The 19,836-nt window shown below is 41.7% G+C and overlaps 1 protein-coding gene across 1 annotated transcript in view; it reads right to left on the bottom strand.

Moving 5' to 3' along the window:
- The window catches only part of TRIP12 (thyroid hormone receptor interactor 12), a gene marked incomplete in the record, with an annotated part of 166,707 nt that overhangs the window by 61,881 nt on the left and 84,990 nt on the right, over positions 1 to 19,836 (bottom strand). The window contains 8 exon segments of the mRNA XM_073625659.1: positions 1,105 to 1,270; positions 3,402 to 3,470; positions 7,529 to 7,690; positions 7,797 to 7,889; positions 7,980 to 8,075; positions 14,215 to 14,250; positions 14,675 to 14,823; positions 17,979 to 18,074. Of these exon segments, the coding sequence (XP_073481760.1) occupies positions 1,105 to 1,270; positions 3,402 to 3,470; positions 7,529 to 7,690; positions 7,797 to 7,889; positions 7,980 to 8,075; positions 14,215 to 14,250; positions 14,675 to 14,823; positions 17,979 to 18,074 (867 nt within the window).

The following is a 19,836-nucleotide window of genomic DNA, read 5'->3' as shown; positions in this document are numbered from 1 at the left end:
CTGTCACTCTGCGCTTTCATCCCATCAGCAGATCCCTGGTAAGCACATGAGCATTTCCACACAACTGATTGGCTCTTTGTGATATTCTCCCTGTCTCACTGTGAGCTCTGCTGTAAGCTGCATTCATTTGTGTATTTTAAATTTGCCTTAAAGTGAATTTTCACCCTTGAAATTAACTTTTATCCTCTCGACCCCAGCCCCCCTCAGCTACTCAAATAGCATTTTTTTTGTTGTTGTTTACTTTTGTACTTAGCAAAGTTTGTCCCCCCTCTCCCCCCCATTCCTGAGATTGCCTAGGCGAATGGCATCAGTGCCCCTGGTACAAGTTACATGCATAGTCCAGGAGGCAACAGGAGCATTGCATATAATTCTATTCAGCACACTGTGTGTGTGTGTGTGTGTGTGTGTGTGTGTGTGTGTGTGTGTGTGTTTGTTGGGGGGGGGACTGCAATTGTATACATCTGTCTCCCAATGATGTCACAGGTGAAGATGGGTTCAGGGGGAAGAGCCTTTCATTTCATCATTTTAGCTTTAAGCCAAACTCCAGGAAAATTTAAAAAATCCACCCTTGCAGTGGATTCCCAACTTCACACTGCATGGTTTTATTGCTCATCATGTCGGGGGGGGGGGGGGGGGGGGTGTTTCAAAACAGGCCATACAGTATAACAATTGATTCCTCACTCCAGTACTCCCCCTTCAGCTCAAAGCTACAGTCTGTGGAAACAGACTCAGCATCATCATGTACAATACAGCACCAATAGCCCTGTATGGTACACTGAGGACGCTGGCTTGTGACTGGAGGCAGCTGCAGCTTACAGAGCAGATGCAGGGGACCATATGCAGTGCTGGGGGAAGCAGGTTGGAGCCAGGAGTAAGATATTAACGCTCTGCCGCTAGACTTAAAAAAACAATTAACCAGTGTGGTGTGGAGTGGCCCTAGTGTAAGGGTGGAGTTTTTAAATTTTCCTTGAGTTGGGCTGTAAGATTTCAGCAACTAAAAACACAGAAAAACACAATTTGACCAAAATATATCCCATTTATACAACATGTTTCATAAAAATAAAACAAAACTACAAGAATGCATTAAGATCAAAAGAAACCTACTCTGTTTCATAAGCTGCACGGCCAGCGTGGGGCAGTTGGAACACATCAAAGAGAACATTCGGACCACCATGATGAACATGCCCGAGCTCAGGATCGGAGGCGTTACTACTAGAAGCTGCTGGATGTTGGTGAGCAGATCTCTGGAAGCCACTTGTTGGAGCAGATTCTGAACAACAGGAGACAACAGAGTCTCATAAATGCTTTATTGATATATCAATGTATAAGGCATGCAAGCCTCCCTAGAAATAATCACCCACATTTGTTTGCATGTAAATAAATCTGCTGTAACGAATAATAATGCAGTGCACAACATGTAAAGTAGCAACAATGAAAACAGCTATGTTACACAGTCTCTTTTCTCTGTATTGACACTGTGTTCTATGGACATATTCCCACAAAGTATGAAAGGAAACAAAATCCTTGCAGTAGATAGCAGGGACTAGGAGCGTTCGGATTTAACGGTTATAAGATGGTAGTATTTCTTAGATCAGGGGTAGGCAACCCGACACTGGTGCCACAAGCAGCACGCAAAGCCGCTTTTGCCAGCACTCAACTCCCTCCCCATCAGTGAGACACTAATGCATTCCAATCTCAGAATTCCCCATGCCGCACCGTGCCCCCACACATTGTAAAAGATGGGAAACACAGTTTGGTTCTGTAACTTTGCTGTAGCTGCGATCGTCAGCTTTTGTGATGGGGAAGAGATTGAGTGGGCCCTGTTTCCAGGGGGAGGAGGACTGTCTTGGCCACTGCTAAAGCCAAACCACAATCCGGCTAGCCCCGCCCACCACCTGGAGGAAGATGACTCGCTTGGTTGCCACTACCAATCTCAGAAAGAAGGGATTTCACTGTGATTGAGAAAACCACAATCTTTGTGGAATTACTGTTGAGCTTCTGGGAACTTTGTTGAAATTATTCCTGAACCTTTGCGTCACTTACTACTGACCCCGGCACTGTGTGTCCCTTTAAGCCACAGCCAGTATCCAGTGCAATGAAAATCACACCCAACCACTTTTTCTCAGCTGCGGGGGCCCAACTTATGATCCTGCATACAGGCCCACTGCCTTCAGAAAATGCCCGACCTGAACTCATCATTGCGCATCCATTCCATATGCTTGTATGCGACATCACATACAAGCACGTGGGCTGGATGTGAGAGGTGGATCAGCAGGATGAGTGTGCCAGGACAGGTAGATGTGTCTCACCTCTGCTTCCTTTCACTATTCTGCATATTATAAATGAGCTGGAGGGTATAGCTGTGGGAAAGAAAAGCAGGGGGGGGGGGGGGGGGGGTGTTCAGTGTTGGGCAGATGCGCAGGGTAGTACAGTGCTAGTGGGGCAGATGCGCAGGGTAGTACAGTGGTAGTGGGGCAGATGAGCAGGGTAGTACAGTGGTAGTGGGGTAGATGAGCAGGGTGGTACAGTGGTAGTGGGGCAGATGCGCAGGGTAGTACAGTGGTAGTGGGGCAGATGCGCAGGGTAGTACAGTGGTAGTGGGGCAGATGCGCAGGGTAGTACAGTGGTAGTGGGGCAGATGCGCAGGGTAGTACAGTGGTAGTGGGGCAGATGCGCAGGGTAGTACAGTGGTGGTGGGGCAGATGCGCAGGGTAGTACAGTGGTGGTGGGGCAGATGAGCAGGGTAGTACAGTGGTGGTGGGGCAGATGAGCAGGGTAGTACAGTGGTGGTGGGGCAGATGAGCAGGGTAGTACAGTGGTGGTGGGGCAGATGAGCAGGGTAGTACAGTGGTGGTGGGGCAGATGCGCAGGGTAGTACAGTGGTGGTGGGGCAGATGCGCAGGGTAGTACAGTGGTAGTGGGGCAGATGCGCAGGGTAGTACAGTGGTAGTGGGGCAGATGAGCAGGGTAGTACAGTGGTGGTGGGGCAGATGAGCAGGGTAGTACAGTGGTAGTGGGGCAGATGAGCAGGGTAGTACAGTGGTGGTGGGGCAGATGAGCAGGGTAGTACAGTGGTGGTGGGGCAGATGAGCAGGGTAGTACAGTGTTGAAACAGATTTGCAGGGGGGACAGTGATCTGAGGTGTGAAGGTGCATGAATTAGGGCTCATCTGAGGTGTGGAGTTGCAGCAATTGGGGCTGATCAGAGGTGTGAGTGCAGGATGTTCATTTCTCACTAAAGCAGTTTACAGCATTTACTTTATAAAAAATCATTTTCGACGTTGACTTTTTGTTATAAAATCAGCACGCTCAATTTCTTTGAAAACATTTTTCTCAAAAGGTTGCCTACCCGTGTCTTAGAAAAAAAAAAAATGTATTTAGTTACTTCCTTGGTGCCATTACCTCTTCATGCTGGAAGTTATCTACCAGACGTGCAAAACATAGGCAAGTGCTTTCCACAGATTTCTTATCCTACAACAGAAAGAGCAGGAAAAGATCCTTTATTAGGCAGTACTTGAAAATTACTTAATAAAATAGCAAAAAGATCAGCATAAATGAAATAGATGTCACAGTAGAGGTCATCTTACCAAAGTTTTTAGGATTTATGCAACAGTAAACGGTTAGCAATTCTTTAAACCCATAAGGCCTAATCTAATGCACACAGAACTTGAAAACACAGCTTATACAGCCATTTTTTGTGTCTGTAAAGCAACTATGTTAGCCTATATGGTCATGCATTAATAAATTAATATTCTGGCCAGTAGAAGGCATTCACATGCAAACGCCATATATGCATGCACATTTTAATAGTAGGGGCAAGTTTTTCTCTGCAAATTCTAGCAGAATTATGTCACAGGATATCTGAGTAGCAATTTATCAAACACAACTTTTCAGGAGGGGAAAAGACAAAAAAAAGGTTAGTGCACACAACACACATTACCCTTTTTTTTTTTGTAAAATATAAATTTTGTTGCATCAGGTAAATAGATATCAAATGTGTCAAGATTTAATATTGGGAACAACTGTGAAAAGGGGACCAACTACAGTATCTAAAACTGTCCATAGGTGATGCTTTAAAAAGACTTTATTCATGGTGAGTTATGGCCCTAGAATTACTGCTCTTACTCTGATGTTCATGGCAGTTGCAGCCTGTGATGTGGACATCTGGCAGAAGGGTCCAGTCAGGAAGTAAACAAAACAGAGAAGGACCCAGTGCTGGATAATCATGAGAACGTGGCTTGAAGCAAGTTAAAAAGAGGGTTTGTATTTTTTGAAATTAGTTTATCATTTGCATATTTTAACCACTTCCGGACCGCTCACTGTATATATACGTCATTTTTTTAAAGATGGATATCTTGGTAACGGCAGCAGCTGCTGCCACAACCGAGGTATCCATCTTTAGGGCCGGCGTTTCTGTACACGATAATGGTGGTCTCTGTGGCTGGTTCGCCGCGAGATCACCGTTATCGGCGGCGGGAGAGGTGCCACCCCCCCTCCCGCCGCTCTCCCGCACCCTCCGCCGCTTACCGGAGCCGTCGGTAGCGGCGGAGGAGATCGGGACCTGTCACTGCTGAGGTACTGAGACGAGTGAGGCCAAGATGGCCCCCACCCGTCTCTATATCATGGGACGGCCGGAGCGACGTCATTACATCAGCTCCGCCCACTTCTCTTAAAGGCACAATTTTTTTTGTGTAATTTTTTTAAACGACTTTTTTTTTTTTTTTTTTTTTTTTCTGCATTTTAGTCTAAATATGAGATCTGAGGACTTTTTGACCCCAGATCTTATATTTAAGAGGACCTGCCATGCTTTTTTCTATTACAAGGGATGTTTACATTCCTTGTAATAGGAATAAAAGTGATCCAATTTTTTTTTTTTTTTTTAAACAGTGAAAAAAGTAAAATAAATAAAAAAAAAAAAAAAAATTTTTTAAAGCGCCCTGTCCCGACGAGCTCGCGCGCAGAAGCGAACGCATACGTGAGTAGCGCCCGCATATGAAAACGGTGGTCAAACCACACATGTGAGGTATCGCCGCGACCAGTAGAGTGAGAGCAATAATTCTAGCCCTAGACCTCCTCTGTAATGCAAAACATGCAATCTGTAGAATTTTTTAAATGTCGCCTATGGAGATTTTTAAGGGTAAAAGTTTGACGCCATTCCACGAGCGGGCGCAATTTTGAAGTGTGACATGATGGGTATCAATTTACTTGGCGTAACATTATATTTCACAATATAAAAAAAAATTGGGCTGACTTTACTGTTGTCTTATTTTTTTAATCAAAAAAGTGAATTTTTTCCAAAAAAAGTGCGCTTAGAAGACCGCTGCGCAAATACGGTGCAAAAAAAAAAGTATTGCAATGACCGCTATTTTATTCTCTAGGGTGTTAGAAAAAAAACAATATATAATGTTTGGGGGTTCTAAGTAATTTTCTAGCAAAAAAACCTGTTTTAAACTTGTAAACACCTAAAATCCAAAACGAGGCTGGTCTTAAAGTGGTTAAAAGGAAAAAAAAAAAAAACACCAAAATGAATTCCATGCAAACACATAATTATATAACCAATTTTTTGGTAAAATAGAAAAGATGTGGCTGCGTCAAGTAAATAGATACTCAACATGTCGAGCCTTAAAATAGTGTGCCCCTGTGAAATGGCACCCAAAATTCTGCACACGCAATGCTTTAAAAGCCTTTACAGGTTATCAGTTTAGTGAACTGTAAATTATTGCCCTAAAATTACTGCTCTCACTGTCATGGCAATACGCATGCGCTCTACGCTGTGCATTTGCACTGTTGTGTGTACGAGGAGGATTTTAAATGTTATTTTTTTAAACACTATTTTTTTCCTTTATTGCCGTCACAAAAGGGGCAAACAAGCTTGTCATGTGAAAGCATGGGCAGGGGAAATGATCGCTTTATGAAGACATCAGAGGGTCTCTCCCTTGCCCCTCCACTGGGCATATTGTGCATGATCAGCTGCTACCCTAGCTACAGCAGCTGTTGAATGACAGCTCTGAACTTAGAAGAAAAACCATACACAAGGCTTCCAGGTTCATTCGTCGCAGGGGGGATAGGATGCTCTCCAATAACCTCCTGCTTTGAATGTTGCAGCACTTTACCACTGTCCCAGGCTACCTGGAGGAATGGAAGAGTCTAGGAACCATTATGCACCGTCAAAGCACCACAAGTGTGATTAGGTGGTTCTAGAGCTGCTTGGACTATTTTTACCTGACAGCCTCACTTTTGCTCTAAGAATCAATACCATGCTCACGGCTGCAGAAGAAGCTGTAAACTTGCATCAGCCCCTTAAATACCAGAACGTTTATAAATATACCATGGTAGACATGGAATTAATCACAGCAAACGCCAACTTTGTGAATTACTTGCGTTCTGCATAATAAAAAGGTTTAGTTTGAAAGTGCCCTACCACATAGAAAAGACATACAAACTATGGTTAAGGTCTACTCTCCACACAAAAAAGATGACTTGACTTGCCTGTGAATTCCATATCTTGGAATACAGTACAGGACACAGGCAAAGAGGGAGACCTAGATGTGGTTTGTGTTAGGCAGGCCATACATGGAGCGAATTTCTTTCCTGCAACCATGGGTTGGTGGGTGGTGGTAGGGTGAATGGCGGGGGAAGTCGTTTCCGTTGTGAGAAGACTGATTATCGCTAGTGGCTATAGCAGCCGCTTGCGATAGTCGCAAATTAAACTGGCAGGCTGGTCGATCGATCGACTTAGTACATTCAGCCTACCCAGTAATTATTCAAATCCTGGCTTGGCATCTTGGATTCGAAGTGTGTATGGCCAGCCTAAGACCAATGGTCTCCCTAATCAGAAGAAAAAAAACGATTAAAAAAATAGAATGCACCTGCAGATACCAAATGAAGCTTTGGGAATATTGTTCACTTGAAGTGACTGAGAAACTACTTGTGAAAAAAGAAAGAAAAACACCCACCTAGTTTATACAGCAAGCACCCTGTTTGAGAACTTCATAAAGTCAGCTGTGGGAAATTTCATGCCATGACTAACTTCTTTATGTTTCTATGTTAAACTATAGTAAAGTGTTGAAGTTTTCTGGCGGGTGGGTGTTTATTGAAGAAGAAAAGCTGTCTTTTTTTGCAAGAAGTTACTTTAACTAAATGTACACTTAGCAGCACATGCCAGACTTGGTGCACATTCCTCAGCATACCTTGGTGCTGGGATGACTTACCCCTGTGCACATGCAAAGGAGTTAAATCATCCCAAGCCTAGCAATCAAGATGTCCAAAGATGAAGAAACTGAAATGCAACCAAATACGGCAAAGATTTCAAGGCAGAAAATGTCATTTTGAACATCTTTTCATTTAAAATGAAAGGTTTCCTTTTTTGGGCGCTGGACATATTACAGGAGCTCTGAATTCCACAACAATTAAAACAACCTATTGGTAGTCTAATTATTCGACTTATGTTAAATCATACTGTATGTATATTTTACTGCTGGCTTATACTCGAAACTCAATTACACAGTAGCAACATTAAAGTTTCTCACCTGATGGGTCAATCTCTGTGTTAGCAGTGGCAAAGAGTCAGCAACAAAGTGGAACTCATCTGGACTGATGCTCTGGCAGCAGTTGGCTGCTATGGCTAAAGCATTCCTCTGAGCATTGATGCTGAAGAACTCTAGATACAGGAGGCAATCAGCAAGTCCTCCCTGTAAATTAAAAGCCCATTAATATGTGAACATTTTAGTTTACAAATACAAGCCCGATGACAGCTAAGGCAGTGCAAAAATATAAGTAGCAGAGAGTCATACTTACAGCTTGTAGGATGGCTTTACTGTGCCTACGGGATAACATTTCCAGAGCAGTGAGAGCCTGTTCTGCTACATCTATACACTGAATGACCTGCAACTGTAACACATTGCAAAAAAAGTGTAATCTAGCTGTTTGTCAGTCCCAGCGCATTCTATTCTAGATATGGAAGGACATATAAACCCCTACCTTCTCTAAAAACACAGGGATCGCATCAACCACCACAGCAGAGGACCTTGGCAGTGCCTCCATCATATAGGTTAAGGCTCGACATGCATGGTTCATCTAAAAATAAAAAATACCAGATAAACCTCTTATTTCTAGATGGAACAAAATGGATACAGCCCAAACTAAACTCTACGCACAATTAGTCTACAATTGCTTTAAAGTGGAACTCAAAGCGGGGTTCCACCCAAATTTTGAACATTATCTTTATGCATTCTCTTCCTTGCCTAGATGCTGACATGCTGTGTAAAAAAATTTAAATCACCGTAATTACCTTTTTTTTTTCTAATCTTCTTAGCACTTCCTGGTTTTCCTCCCATGGGAGTAGGCGTGTTTCTAGCCTCTCCCAGACCTCCCACAGTCCCCTGGGAGCTAGTCTCAGGCTTCCCAGCATGCATTGTGCAACAACGTCATCACAACATCTCGGTGAATGCTGGGAGCACAGCATTCACCGCATCCAGGAAATACATGCTTGTGGGCTTCAAATGCCCACAATGAAGATGGAAACCGCCTTCAGTGAATTTTATAAGTTATTCTTTACAACGAAATCGGACACAGGCGGACTTATTACACAGAACATGCGAGTAGATAATCATGAGAAGAAAAGTTTGTGAATGAACTCCAAAAAAAAAAAAAAAAAAATGATAGATAGGTGGACCCCCGCTTTAACTGTATATAAGCACCACAAACTGAAATTTTTATTTAATTCACTTTAATATTCAAAGCAAACTTACCCATCCATCCATCCATCCATGACTCCATGCATTATTTTGTTGAGAAACCATTCAAAACACTAAACACCTAACACCCCCCTCACGAGCATTTCAAGTCATGGTCACCTTGAGTAAGAGCAGATGATCCATGTACCAGTTACTTCCTGGAAGCCATCTGCCCTTAGCTCAAGCATGCAGGCAGGATGAGAAAGCCGCACCCCCCCCCCACTACCCTCCTCCAGATAAAATAAAAAAAAAATAAAAACAAGATGAAGACTCATGGGATGTATGACATTTTAGCCTAGGCCACAAACCAGAAAACAATTGAAGAAATGTAAAAAAATATAAAAACAAAATTGATTTGTTGACCAATTAGTGTGGTGTATGAATTAGTGATTATGTAATGTTTAAAAAAAAATATATTCTTGAATAGCTAAATGTAGTGGTAAATACAAATAACCAGCTATATAGTCGGGGAACAAAATATCCAATCCACTCTGAGAACAACAGAAAAGATAATATATAAATACACATACGATTAGAGGATGAGTCTGGTACATATCAGATCAAATTTTTTTTTTTCTTTAGATAAAAAGACCTAAAAAAACACTGTTTTGCAGATTTTCAGAAAGGAGTGTATTATAATATTATGCAAGACAGACTCATACAAGCTACCCGTGCCTGCTGTCAATAAAACATTTAGTAGCAGGAGCATGCTTTTTGTATCTGTCATGATGGGGTCAAACAAAAACTAGCCCTTTACAGTACAAAAACAGCAGATAATTACTATAGGGGGTTAATTCATACTGTGAAACAGCAAACTTAATAATAAAAAAAATATATATATATATATCTTATATCATATGTATAATAAATATACCCAGAAGTAGGATATATGGGTATTTTAACTAGGATTGAAGCTATATGAAGGGTGGAGGGGGATATAGCTCTTGTATTTAAAAAGTCTGAGACTTTTATGAATATAATAATTTTAAATATGCACAATACTGGTAAACTTTTACTTTAGATTTGATTGTAACGCCTTATATTACCTCCAGTCTATCATCTTCCAGCTTCTCTGGGTTCAGATGCTGATCATCCCTGCACAGAGCCTTTAAAGTTATGGTAAACATTGGATTTTTTTTCTTTTAAAACAAACATGCCATACTTACCTGCTCTCTGCGAAGGTTTTGCACAGAGCAGCCCCGATTCTTCTTTTCTGGGGTCCTCCACCAACACTTCTGGCTCCTTCTGCCTTAAGAATGCCCCTATAGCAAGCTGCTTGCTATGGGGTTACTTGTGCAGGCTCTATACCAAGCCACATTGTGTGCTTCTGTTGACACACAGTGTGTTCTGGCTCCGCCTCCTGCTTACTCCTCACAGGCTGTGATTGGCAGCAGCAGGTGCCAATGGCTGCTGCATCGGAGTATTGTGAGAAGAGAGAAAGCAGTGCTACTGCTCTCAGGTACAGCGCAAGATCAAGATCTGGATCAGGTAAAGTTATAAGAAGGGGGGGGGGGGGGCGGCGGCGAGCAAGAATCACTTTCTTCTCCTGCCCAGAACTACATGTCCCATGAGGCATTGCTCCCCACATGTTCACAAAGTCTCGGGCTGTTACTGACACTTATGGATGATGTACTGAGCTGTATGTGTGCTGAACTGTATTTCCTGATGTGTAAACAAATATATGCATTCTATATGCAAGCCAACTAACCAATTTTGAAAATGGTTGACAATTCTTTTTATATGTGATTATGTCGATTAGTTGTTTTAGCCCTAAAACAAATGAATATAATATACCTTCCTATTTACTAAGGTTAGCAACACAATTAAAAATACTTAGTTGATTGAGAGAGTTTAGTTCTGCTTTTATAATGCTTTTAGACCTCATACAAATGTAAGGCAAAAGTTTATTCTTTTAACCTTAAAGTGATTGTAAAATAACTCATTCAGTTTAAAAAAAAAAAATGAAGGGAAAAAAACTGTATAACCCCCCTCTGTTCTCAGATGTACATGAGCTGGGGGGAGGAGAAGCAGCAGCACAATGAGCTTGCCAGTGCGAGGGGGGGGTGCGGGCGGCAAGTCTGATCAATGGAGGAGAGTGCACAGAGTTTCCAGCAGTTAGAAAACTGACCACGATGTGTTCTCCTGCTTCGTGTGGTCAGTTTTTAAATGGGAAAGCATAGGCACTAGCAGGAACACCAGGGATTTTACGCAAAAGAATACAAAAAGAACAGGATACTTTCTCATACAAGTACAAGGCACGTATCAGGAATATGAAGTGTTGGGGTAACAAACACTTTCAATTTGTTAAAGATATTTAACAACAATTTTGTAAAAAGCAACACAAGTGGTTTTTTATTTTCTTCTTTATAGTAAAGGGGATATGAAAAAGTACAAATAAATTCTTCAGCCAAAAAGTGGAACAGCAAGTGCACATCCAGTACTCTAGAATTTCAAAAAGTCAGTTGCCTACTGTGCTAAGATCTGAATACTGGTATCTTAGATTACAAACACAGCTGATTGACTCAAAAGGGACACACTTCGCTCCTTATCTTCTAGTAGACAGACTGTCATCTATAATCTGCAGAAGTAGTATAGTGCTAGAGTTGGGGCATTCAAGTACTGACCTAAAAGCCAATACAATAAAAGGGATTTTAGACAGATGCTAAAAAGTTTCAAGGGTAAATGTAGTGTTCCATTTTATAGTCAATATATATGTTTTATGGGATAATGCTGTATCTGTTCTGCTCATAGATATAAAATGATACCCATTACAAATTCTTGTAGGAAAGGTCTCCCTTTCTGGTATCGCATGCAACCACTGCAAATTGGATGGATTTTTTTTTTTCTTGAGGCACTAGCTGGTAGGAACATGGATGGTGTACGTGTGTCACCTAGGCTTCTCACCTAAACGTGGCGAGGGGCTCCAGGGTTTGAACGATATTGAGAAAAACCTGTTTTAAATAAGCTCTGGTCTGGGTCCCAGAGCCTTGAGCTTTGCATAGAATAAAGCCTCCACCCCACATCTTTAGTGCAACAGTTGATCTGCATCTTTACTTTCACTTTAAAATATTTAATGTGGACCAAGTAGGCCCAAAAAATGAATTTCCTTCCCTAACACGTGTGCCCGGAGATCATGACATCATTAGCCTGCCTCTCCGACTCTGCCAATCTGAGAAAGCTTTGTATTAATTGATAGAATACAAAACTGCCTCATGAATGGCTGAAAGCCACACAGCAGACGCCATTTTGTTCCATGTGAGACAGGAAGGTCTCCTCCCACACCCGGAATACAGTGCTGTATAGTGTATGTAGCTGAGGCTACATACATTTTATACAGCTTAGGCCCCTTTCACACTTATACGACTGTCCCACGATTTTGTACTGCAAAATCGTATGACAAGTCATTCTCCATGATTTTCAACGACTACCATTCATATTGGCACGACTTAAGTCGTGCCAACTTCAAAAGTAGTCCCTACACTACTTACTTAGGTCCAACTTCCACACGATTTGTACTCCATAGACCTCAATGTTAAACCCTCAAGTAGCATGCAAATCGTTCCTGAATAATATAGACACGATTTCAGCACTACTTTGTAAGAACAAGCTGAGAATGGTTAATGCCAAAGTTGTGGCAAAGTCGTACAAAGTAGTACTGTTCCCAAATCGCGGCCGCGAAATCACGATAAAATCGCGCGACTTTGAAGTCGTATAAGTGTGAAAGGGGCCTTACCCAGCAGAGACACAGTCGTGAAGGAAATCGTTTGTTTGGGCCATTCTGTGGGGACAAGCAGATGTTTTCTTTTACACTATGGGGTTGCTGTACAAATCCCCCTGCACGGAAACGGTTTGCAGTCTTGCTTAGTAAAAGAGCAGGCCAAACTGGCTTGGACTGTTCCTATCTCATGTATGGTTTACTGATGTCAATATCAGTTGCGTCAATATCCCTTAAAATACATTTATGGCACGCCAAATCCTTTGCTTCATGCCGTTAACCATTTCTCCTCATTTTGTGCTCAAACATTAGCTAATAAAGGTCAAAACATACATCAGGGTGTTCTTGCGCTTATTGCTTTGACACAAAAAAAAAAAAAAAAGAAAAAAAAAAAAAAAAAAAAAAAAAAAAAAAAGGATTGTGAGCTAGGCTGGCATTCGGATTCATCAGATTTACAAAATATAGGATATAAAAAAAGACTTTATTAAATTAAAATGCAGCCATGGTGAGTTGACCACTTTAAGCAAAGGGGTGCTGAGAGTGTGAAAGACTTCAGAGTCTACTTGTAGGGCCTAATGCACACTGGACATTTTTACAGCTGCCATTTTTTTGCTTAAGGCATTTTTTTTTCTGCAGCCAGTAAACTACTCAGCATGTTATCCTATGGGGGTTATTTACGAAAGGCAAATCCACTTTGCACTGCAAGTGCACTTGGAAGTGCTGTCGCTGTAGGTCTGAGGGGTAGATCTGAAATGAGGGGAAGATCTGAAATGAGTGGAAGCTCGGCTGATTTTATCATCCAATCATGTGCAAGCTAAAATACTGTTTATTTTCCTTGCATGTCCCCCACGGAATTTACAGCGACTGCACTTCCAAGTGGCACTTTCAGTGCAAAGTGGATTTTCCTTTAGTAAATAACCCCCAGTGTGCGCACACAGGTTTTTAATGAGCTTTTTTTTGGTAGAGGCATTTTCTGGCTGGAAAAAAGCCGCCCCCCCCCCCCCCCCCCAGAACACGTGGGTTTTGAGAGGAGTTTTTCAGCTGTAAAAACGCTGAAAAAAAGCTCAGATGCTAAAAACCGTGGCTAATCGGTGTTTATGAGCATTTTTTTTAGCCATAAGCTTTAGTGGGAGTATAATTTTGTTTAAAAAAAAAAGCAAACGCTAAAAAAAAAAAAAAAAAATTTGAAAAACGCTACTGCAAAAATCATTCTACAGCTACAGCTAACGCTACTGTTGTTTTTTTAATAACGTCCAATGTGCATGAGGCCTAAACGTTGCAATCTGCATTGATCTTTGTGCAACATGGAATGAAATCTGCATTTAGTAAGGCAAGCTACCAAGTGCACAAGCTTCGTCAGTATAAAGTACACCAAAACCCAAGACCCCTTTCACACTGAGGCCGCAGCAGCACCGCTCGTTTTAGCGGCGCTTTAGCGCCGTTTAACCAGCGCTTTTCACCCCAAAGAAGGGGTTGAAAGCACCCGTGTTGCGGTGCTTCCCACTCATTTCAATGGTCAGGGTGTTTAGTGCTAAATACAGCGCTCCCAAACTGCCCCTAAGATGCTGCTTGCAGGACTTAACATCCCGCAAGAGCACCGCCCCGTGTGAAAGGTCAAACTGAATTGAATGAGAAAAGAGGTTTTCAGGCACTTTATAGGCGCTATTTCTAGTGCCAAAACGCCTGAAAACTGCCTCAGTGTGAAAGGGGTGTAAAACTTACAAAAAGGTACCTGCTTCAGCAGGTCTGGCATTACAGTACTTACAATGTCAAAGTTGTGCTCCATCTGCAGCAAAGTGATCTGAAAGGACAGAAAACCGCATTCAAATATCAGCATCACTGGTTTTATAACAAAATGTATGCAAGTCCCACTTCTCCTCCCAGACAAATCTTGTGCAAGGCTATAAATAGGGGAGTTGAACATCCCATAGAAAATATAAAAATATTAATTTAAAAAAAGGCACGCAGCTTAAAGTAGTTGTATACCCCATTTTTTAACTTTTACCTACAGGTAAGCCTATAATAAGGCTTACCTGTAGGTAAAATCAAGATCTCCTAAACCTGTATTGTTTGGGATAGATTTACTTTGCATGCAGCTGCTAAATACACTGCTAAGTAAGTGCGCTGCATACTAGCTCATTATGCCTTTGCCTTGCAGGTTTTTTTGTTTAAAAAAAAAAAAAGGGTGCAGGTATACAACCGCTTTAAAATAATTTCCATCTTACCAGTGCGGGCACTACATTCTTTACTGGGAACCCTCCAAGAGTCTCTTCATTTCCCATCACCAGCAGTTGGCACATCTCAATGACTGCTTGAAGCTGCTGGCTCTCATCTGTGGCTTGAAGACCTTGTAGCAGTTGTTGAGCCTTGGAGCCTGCAAGAAAATGCAAAACAATTTCCTCAATGTGTCTATAGACCTGTACCACCCCCAAAACCCATTAAACAGCAGCAACTTAAGGCCCATACACACAATCAGAAAATCGTATGAAAAATACAGCTTTCGAAGCAATCGTACGATAATCTGTTAGTACACAGCTTTCAAGAGCCAATCAGAACGAACAGAAAACCAGATGGCATCTTTGCAAAAACTAATTTCAGGGAGAGGGCACTGTGCACCCGCAATCATTCCGTGGAGTTCGCGAGACGCTTGCGGGTGCGCCGCAGAAAAGCGGGAGACTTGAGGGTCTGAAACACTGACATACACTACTGCAAATGTTTTAGGAAAAAATGCTGTAAATTAAGAATGCTTTAAAAAAAAAAATTAAAAAAAAAAATAGAAGTTTTTTTTTAATTAAATTAGAAAGCCATCCTGGACATGCGTTGCTATTGTGATGCTGCTCTCCAATCTATTTTGGACTGGCATCGTCATGTGAAGTCTGGTTTGGAGAAGGTCCTAGCTGGGTGAAAAATGTCTCATGCCCGTTTTTTAGCCCTCCTCATAGCGAGAGGTCGGATTTAGGGTCTCCTATTATATACGCCCTGCATATTTGGAATGCCATTAATAAGCCTGGGCACTTGGCTCCGCCTGTCTCCCCCCTTTGCACCACTACTGGTTCACCCCTGGAGAGCATTTGACCCTCTTTTAGTCCTGGGCAGTGGACGGTGAGGTGTGTAGCGGTAGGTTCGTTCAAGAGAAAGGTTTGTTCTCCCTGGCTTCTCTGCGAGAGCAATATGGCAGATTTCCTATGGATGCTTGGCAACACAAGCAGCTCCATCACTTTGTTCATGTCTGATAACTCCCCGTCCTCCCTCACGCCCTCTGAGAAGTTGTGTGCTACGAATGCCACGGTCCCGCATTCTATTTCGGTGCTTTATAAACTGCCCCAATCCGAGGAGAATCCCAGGAAGCCTTTATTCATACGGGAGTGGGAGTTAGACGTGCAGCATGATTTTTCTGAAAAGTAACTTGACCACTTATACCGCTTAACTCATTCTAGCTCTGATATTAAGATGCTGGAAAAATTGCTATAAACAGCTCACATGTCCTCTTAGAGTCCTCTCTAAGTTGGCTGATCTATCCTATGCTGGACACCTATTGAAGAGCTTGTGATCACCATGGCAACTGCCTACACATCTGGTGGGAGTGTCCTAAATTGCACCCTTTTTGGATAGATATTCGAGCTCAAATTAAAATTTTGGACATTGATGTTCCAGATTCACTGCTGCATTTCTCGTCAATTCCTCTTAGCCATTATAAGAAAAGCGTCTTGCTGCACCTTCTCAACGCTGCAGGATGTCAGATTCCTATCGAATGAGGGCTCAGGTCCCTAGGCACTCCAACTGGGTATGGGTGGCGATGAGCATTATCGAGGCAGAGGAATTGATGGCTACATGCAAAAGATAAATATGATAGATTCTACTCTATTTGGGTCAATTGGACATTGGACTTGGACATTTCAGGATCCCGAGCCTCCAATTCATGCGCGCCCTCTGACAAGAGATGATTGAGCTGTGCCAACTGGGTAATTCGTCTTCACAGGTCTTGCAGTGAGAGACACATTTTTCTTAACTGGTGGGATTGCTTCTTGTAACCTAGGCTGTCTAGAGTGAATCCACACCTGAACTCTATTTTATTTGATTTGGTCTTGTTTTATATTGTTTGTTCTGGTTTCTTACACTTTTATACTTCTCTACCAAACAGTGGGGTGAAATGGTTGGTAATGGGTGTTTGGAATGCTCTTATGCGGAACAGTAACACTCTTAATTTAAACTTGAGAATGGTGGGTGGGCCAACCCAACTGGAGGGTCCACTCAGGCAGGGCCTAGTGCCTGTCAGGGTGAGGTCCCTCCTAGCATTATCCCAAGAGAGATGTAGCCATGCGTCCCATCGATCATGCTCACCTGCTCATGAACACTTCTGATGCCTACTCCTCGCTACATAGTTTATTTGCTGTCTATGCCGATACCGTGGAGGGTTTGGTGTCGTTTAGGCCACATGCTGTCGGGTGACAACTGTGTAACACCTAAAGTGTTGATATTTTGTACTTTATGTTCTTTTTTTTCTAGTTGACTGTGCTATTGTATGACAAAAGTTTCTAATAAAAAGATTATATAAAAAAGGTAATAACAAATGCACCTGAAATCATAGACGTGCTCAGACACTCTGTAGATATCTGTGAGTGTGTGCAACACATTCAGGTACCCCTTGGGAACAGGTACATAAATCTCTTGTATGAAGGGGGATGGCACTAAGGTTGGAGTGTCCATATCACAGGCACTCTGTCCTTGTTGCATGTTCAGCTCCTTGCTAGCTAGTACACTGTCAGAAGAGAGCATCATAGCAACAAATGACATATTACCAGTCCTGTGAAAAGGTTAGGTAACCTTCAATGACATTTGCAACTAAATCCCCTATACATTACTATGTAGTCATTATAAAATAAGGCTTTTCAAGCTGCCCCGCCACCTCACAAACGAGCACTCAGCTTCATTCCCTCCTCAAGCATACACAGTGTGCCCTTTCACAGATCGGAGCTCGGCAGCTGTGGTGAGAGCACGAAAGGTGAATCTCACGTCCGGTAGCTGAATGGGGGCTGGGGATCACTCGTCGCTTTATGAAGCTGAAATCATTACAATCAGGAAGACCTGTGTGAGAAGCAGTCATATTTACAACCCCGGAAGACATTACGAGTGACAAAATTCCCAGAAGTGCGGCTGCCATTTGCAGCAGCAAGGATCTGTTACTAAGCGCTTTTTAATCGTCAAAATGTAAGTGTAATTTTAACTACCTATAAAGCAGTTTATAAGGTTTTACACTATCGGAGCATCTATTTCTTTTTACATGGTTTATGTATATGGGGTGATGCTTAAATGAGAATAAGTCATAGCCATCTGCCATTGGGGGAGCCAGAGAAGCTGCCATTAGGCTAACCAGAGCTGGATGCCCTAGTGAAAGAGCACATGACTTCCCTTTAATTAGGTTTTGACGTGGCCATACCAAAAAAAAAAAAACCTAAAAAAACAAAAAACTGTTGTAACTGCTTTATTGAATTCCCTACGATCTCTTTATAAATATGATGGAAAACTTACTTGCACCACTTCCAATTGTCCGATGGAAGAGCTGAGACATGCGAGGTCCAAGGGGGCCAAACAAATGAGGGGGGAGACCACGTGCCTCCAGAAGAGCTGCAAGATTTTGAGGGTATTGATATAGTTAACATTTGAACGTAATCATCCTGGAAGCATTGAAGATACCAGTCCAATGCAGTGTATATCTTAAACATTAATTTATAAGAATTACAAAAAGCGACTTCTGCAACCGATCAGATTCAATATTTAGCACTTAAGCATCAAAACTGTCTGTTCTCCTTGAATGTAAGAACTATGGTCCTGGTTGCTGCTATAATGAAACCTGTAACTTTATTATTAGTTTATAAATCAAATCAACAGGAGCTGAACGTCATTTAATTACCATGTTTTTGCCCAATGATTTAGACAATGATAGAATAACAAATTGCTCACTGATCTGACTACCCTAACGATTTGAAAATTACTAGCAAGTGGTAACTGTAGGTCATTGATAAGCAAATTTAGGCTGCTCACATGACCAAGTCGTATAATAATTGTAGTGATTTTAAAGCAGAATTAAACCAAAAAGCAGACATATTGCAGATTGCCAATTCTTAGATGTGATGGCTGTATTCATTTTCCTTAGGCTTTTATTTTTACCTGGTAATCCAGCCAGTGATTCTGATTTTCAACAGAACAAGCTATCCTGCAGATGTAGTTAAATTGTTTGTCTCAAACCTCTAAAGCCGGCCATAGACTGTTTGAATCTTGGCCGGTTATTGCTGAACATTCGAACCATGTACGGGCAGGCTAAATGTATAAACTTAATCAACTTGGGTACAACCAGCCTGCTGGTCGTTACACATGATTATTGCTAGCGGTTAGTATAGCCGCTAGCAATAATCACAGTCTTCTCCCGGCAGGTATGGCTTGGTATTTGCTCCATGTATGGCCTGCCTAAGACTGACAGGGGTGCTTACAATTGTCAGGTTTTATTTATTTTTGTAAAACCTTTATACCAAAAGGGGAACAAAAAAAGCTGCTACTGTAACTGCCTAAAAAGGGTTAGCCGGAGTTTGGTTTTAATTTTTTTTTTTTAGAGCATCTAAATCTGTTAATACACTTAACACTCACTTCCTCCAGACTGACAATTGTGTTGTCCAAAAAGTGTCTGTACCCATTTATCCAGAGTGTAGGCATGCCAATGCAAGAGGTGTTTTACTGGCCAGATCACCAGGTGAAAACGAATTGAAAAAAAGCCAAAAAAGAAAAACTAATGCAGCCAGCACATCCAATGATTGGTAACCTGCAATAACTAAATTTTTGGTTTTATTAATTACCACTTTACCAACATATTAAATATATATATATATATATATATATATATATATATATATATATATATATATATATATATATATATATATATATATATATATATATATATTTTACGTACTCCTTTTTGCAGGTACAAAAAAATGTGTTATTTAAAAAAAAAAAAAAAATGTAACACTAGGAGCCTGGAAAGCATTGCAATCAGAAGATTAGCCCCATGCAAGACTCCTGCAGACATGTCAGTTTATCTCTCTGCTCGTACCTCATACTAGTAGGCAGTTAAACAATGAGCTCAATAGCACTCTAGTAGTTCATTGAGCACTATAAGCCTAGAGCCACAAAGGTTGTTGGTACTTGTAGCTTCCTATTCACAAAACTCTGAATGAATGACGCAGCTGGGTGAGCACAGCTGTGTTTTTTAAACTCGTGACAGCGAGCTGGGAGGAGAAGAGCCCCCGCTTGCTGTCACTAGATACAAAATGCTGCAGGAGTGGAAACCTGTTCCCAAAGGTGACTTTATCCTTTAAGATGTTTTAGCTTTACT

This window comes from Aquarana catesbeiana, linkage group LG04 (genome assembly GCF_042186555.1).
Source record: "Aquarana catesbeiana isolate 2022-GZ linkage group LG04, ASM4218655v1, whole genome shotgun sequence".
Classification (NCBI taxonomy): Eukaryota; Metazoa; Chordata; class Amphibia; order Anura; family Ranidae; genus Aquarana; species Aquarana catesbeiana.
The sequence above is the reverse complement of the archived record's forward strand: the minus strand, read 5'-3'. Positions and strand labels throughout refer to the sequence as shown.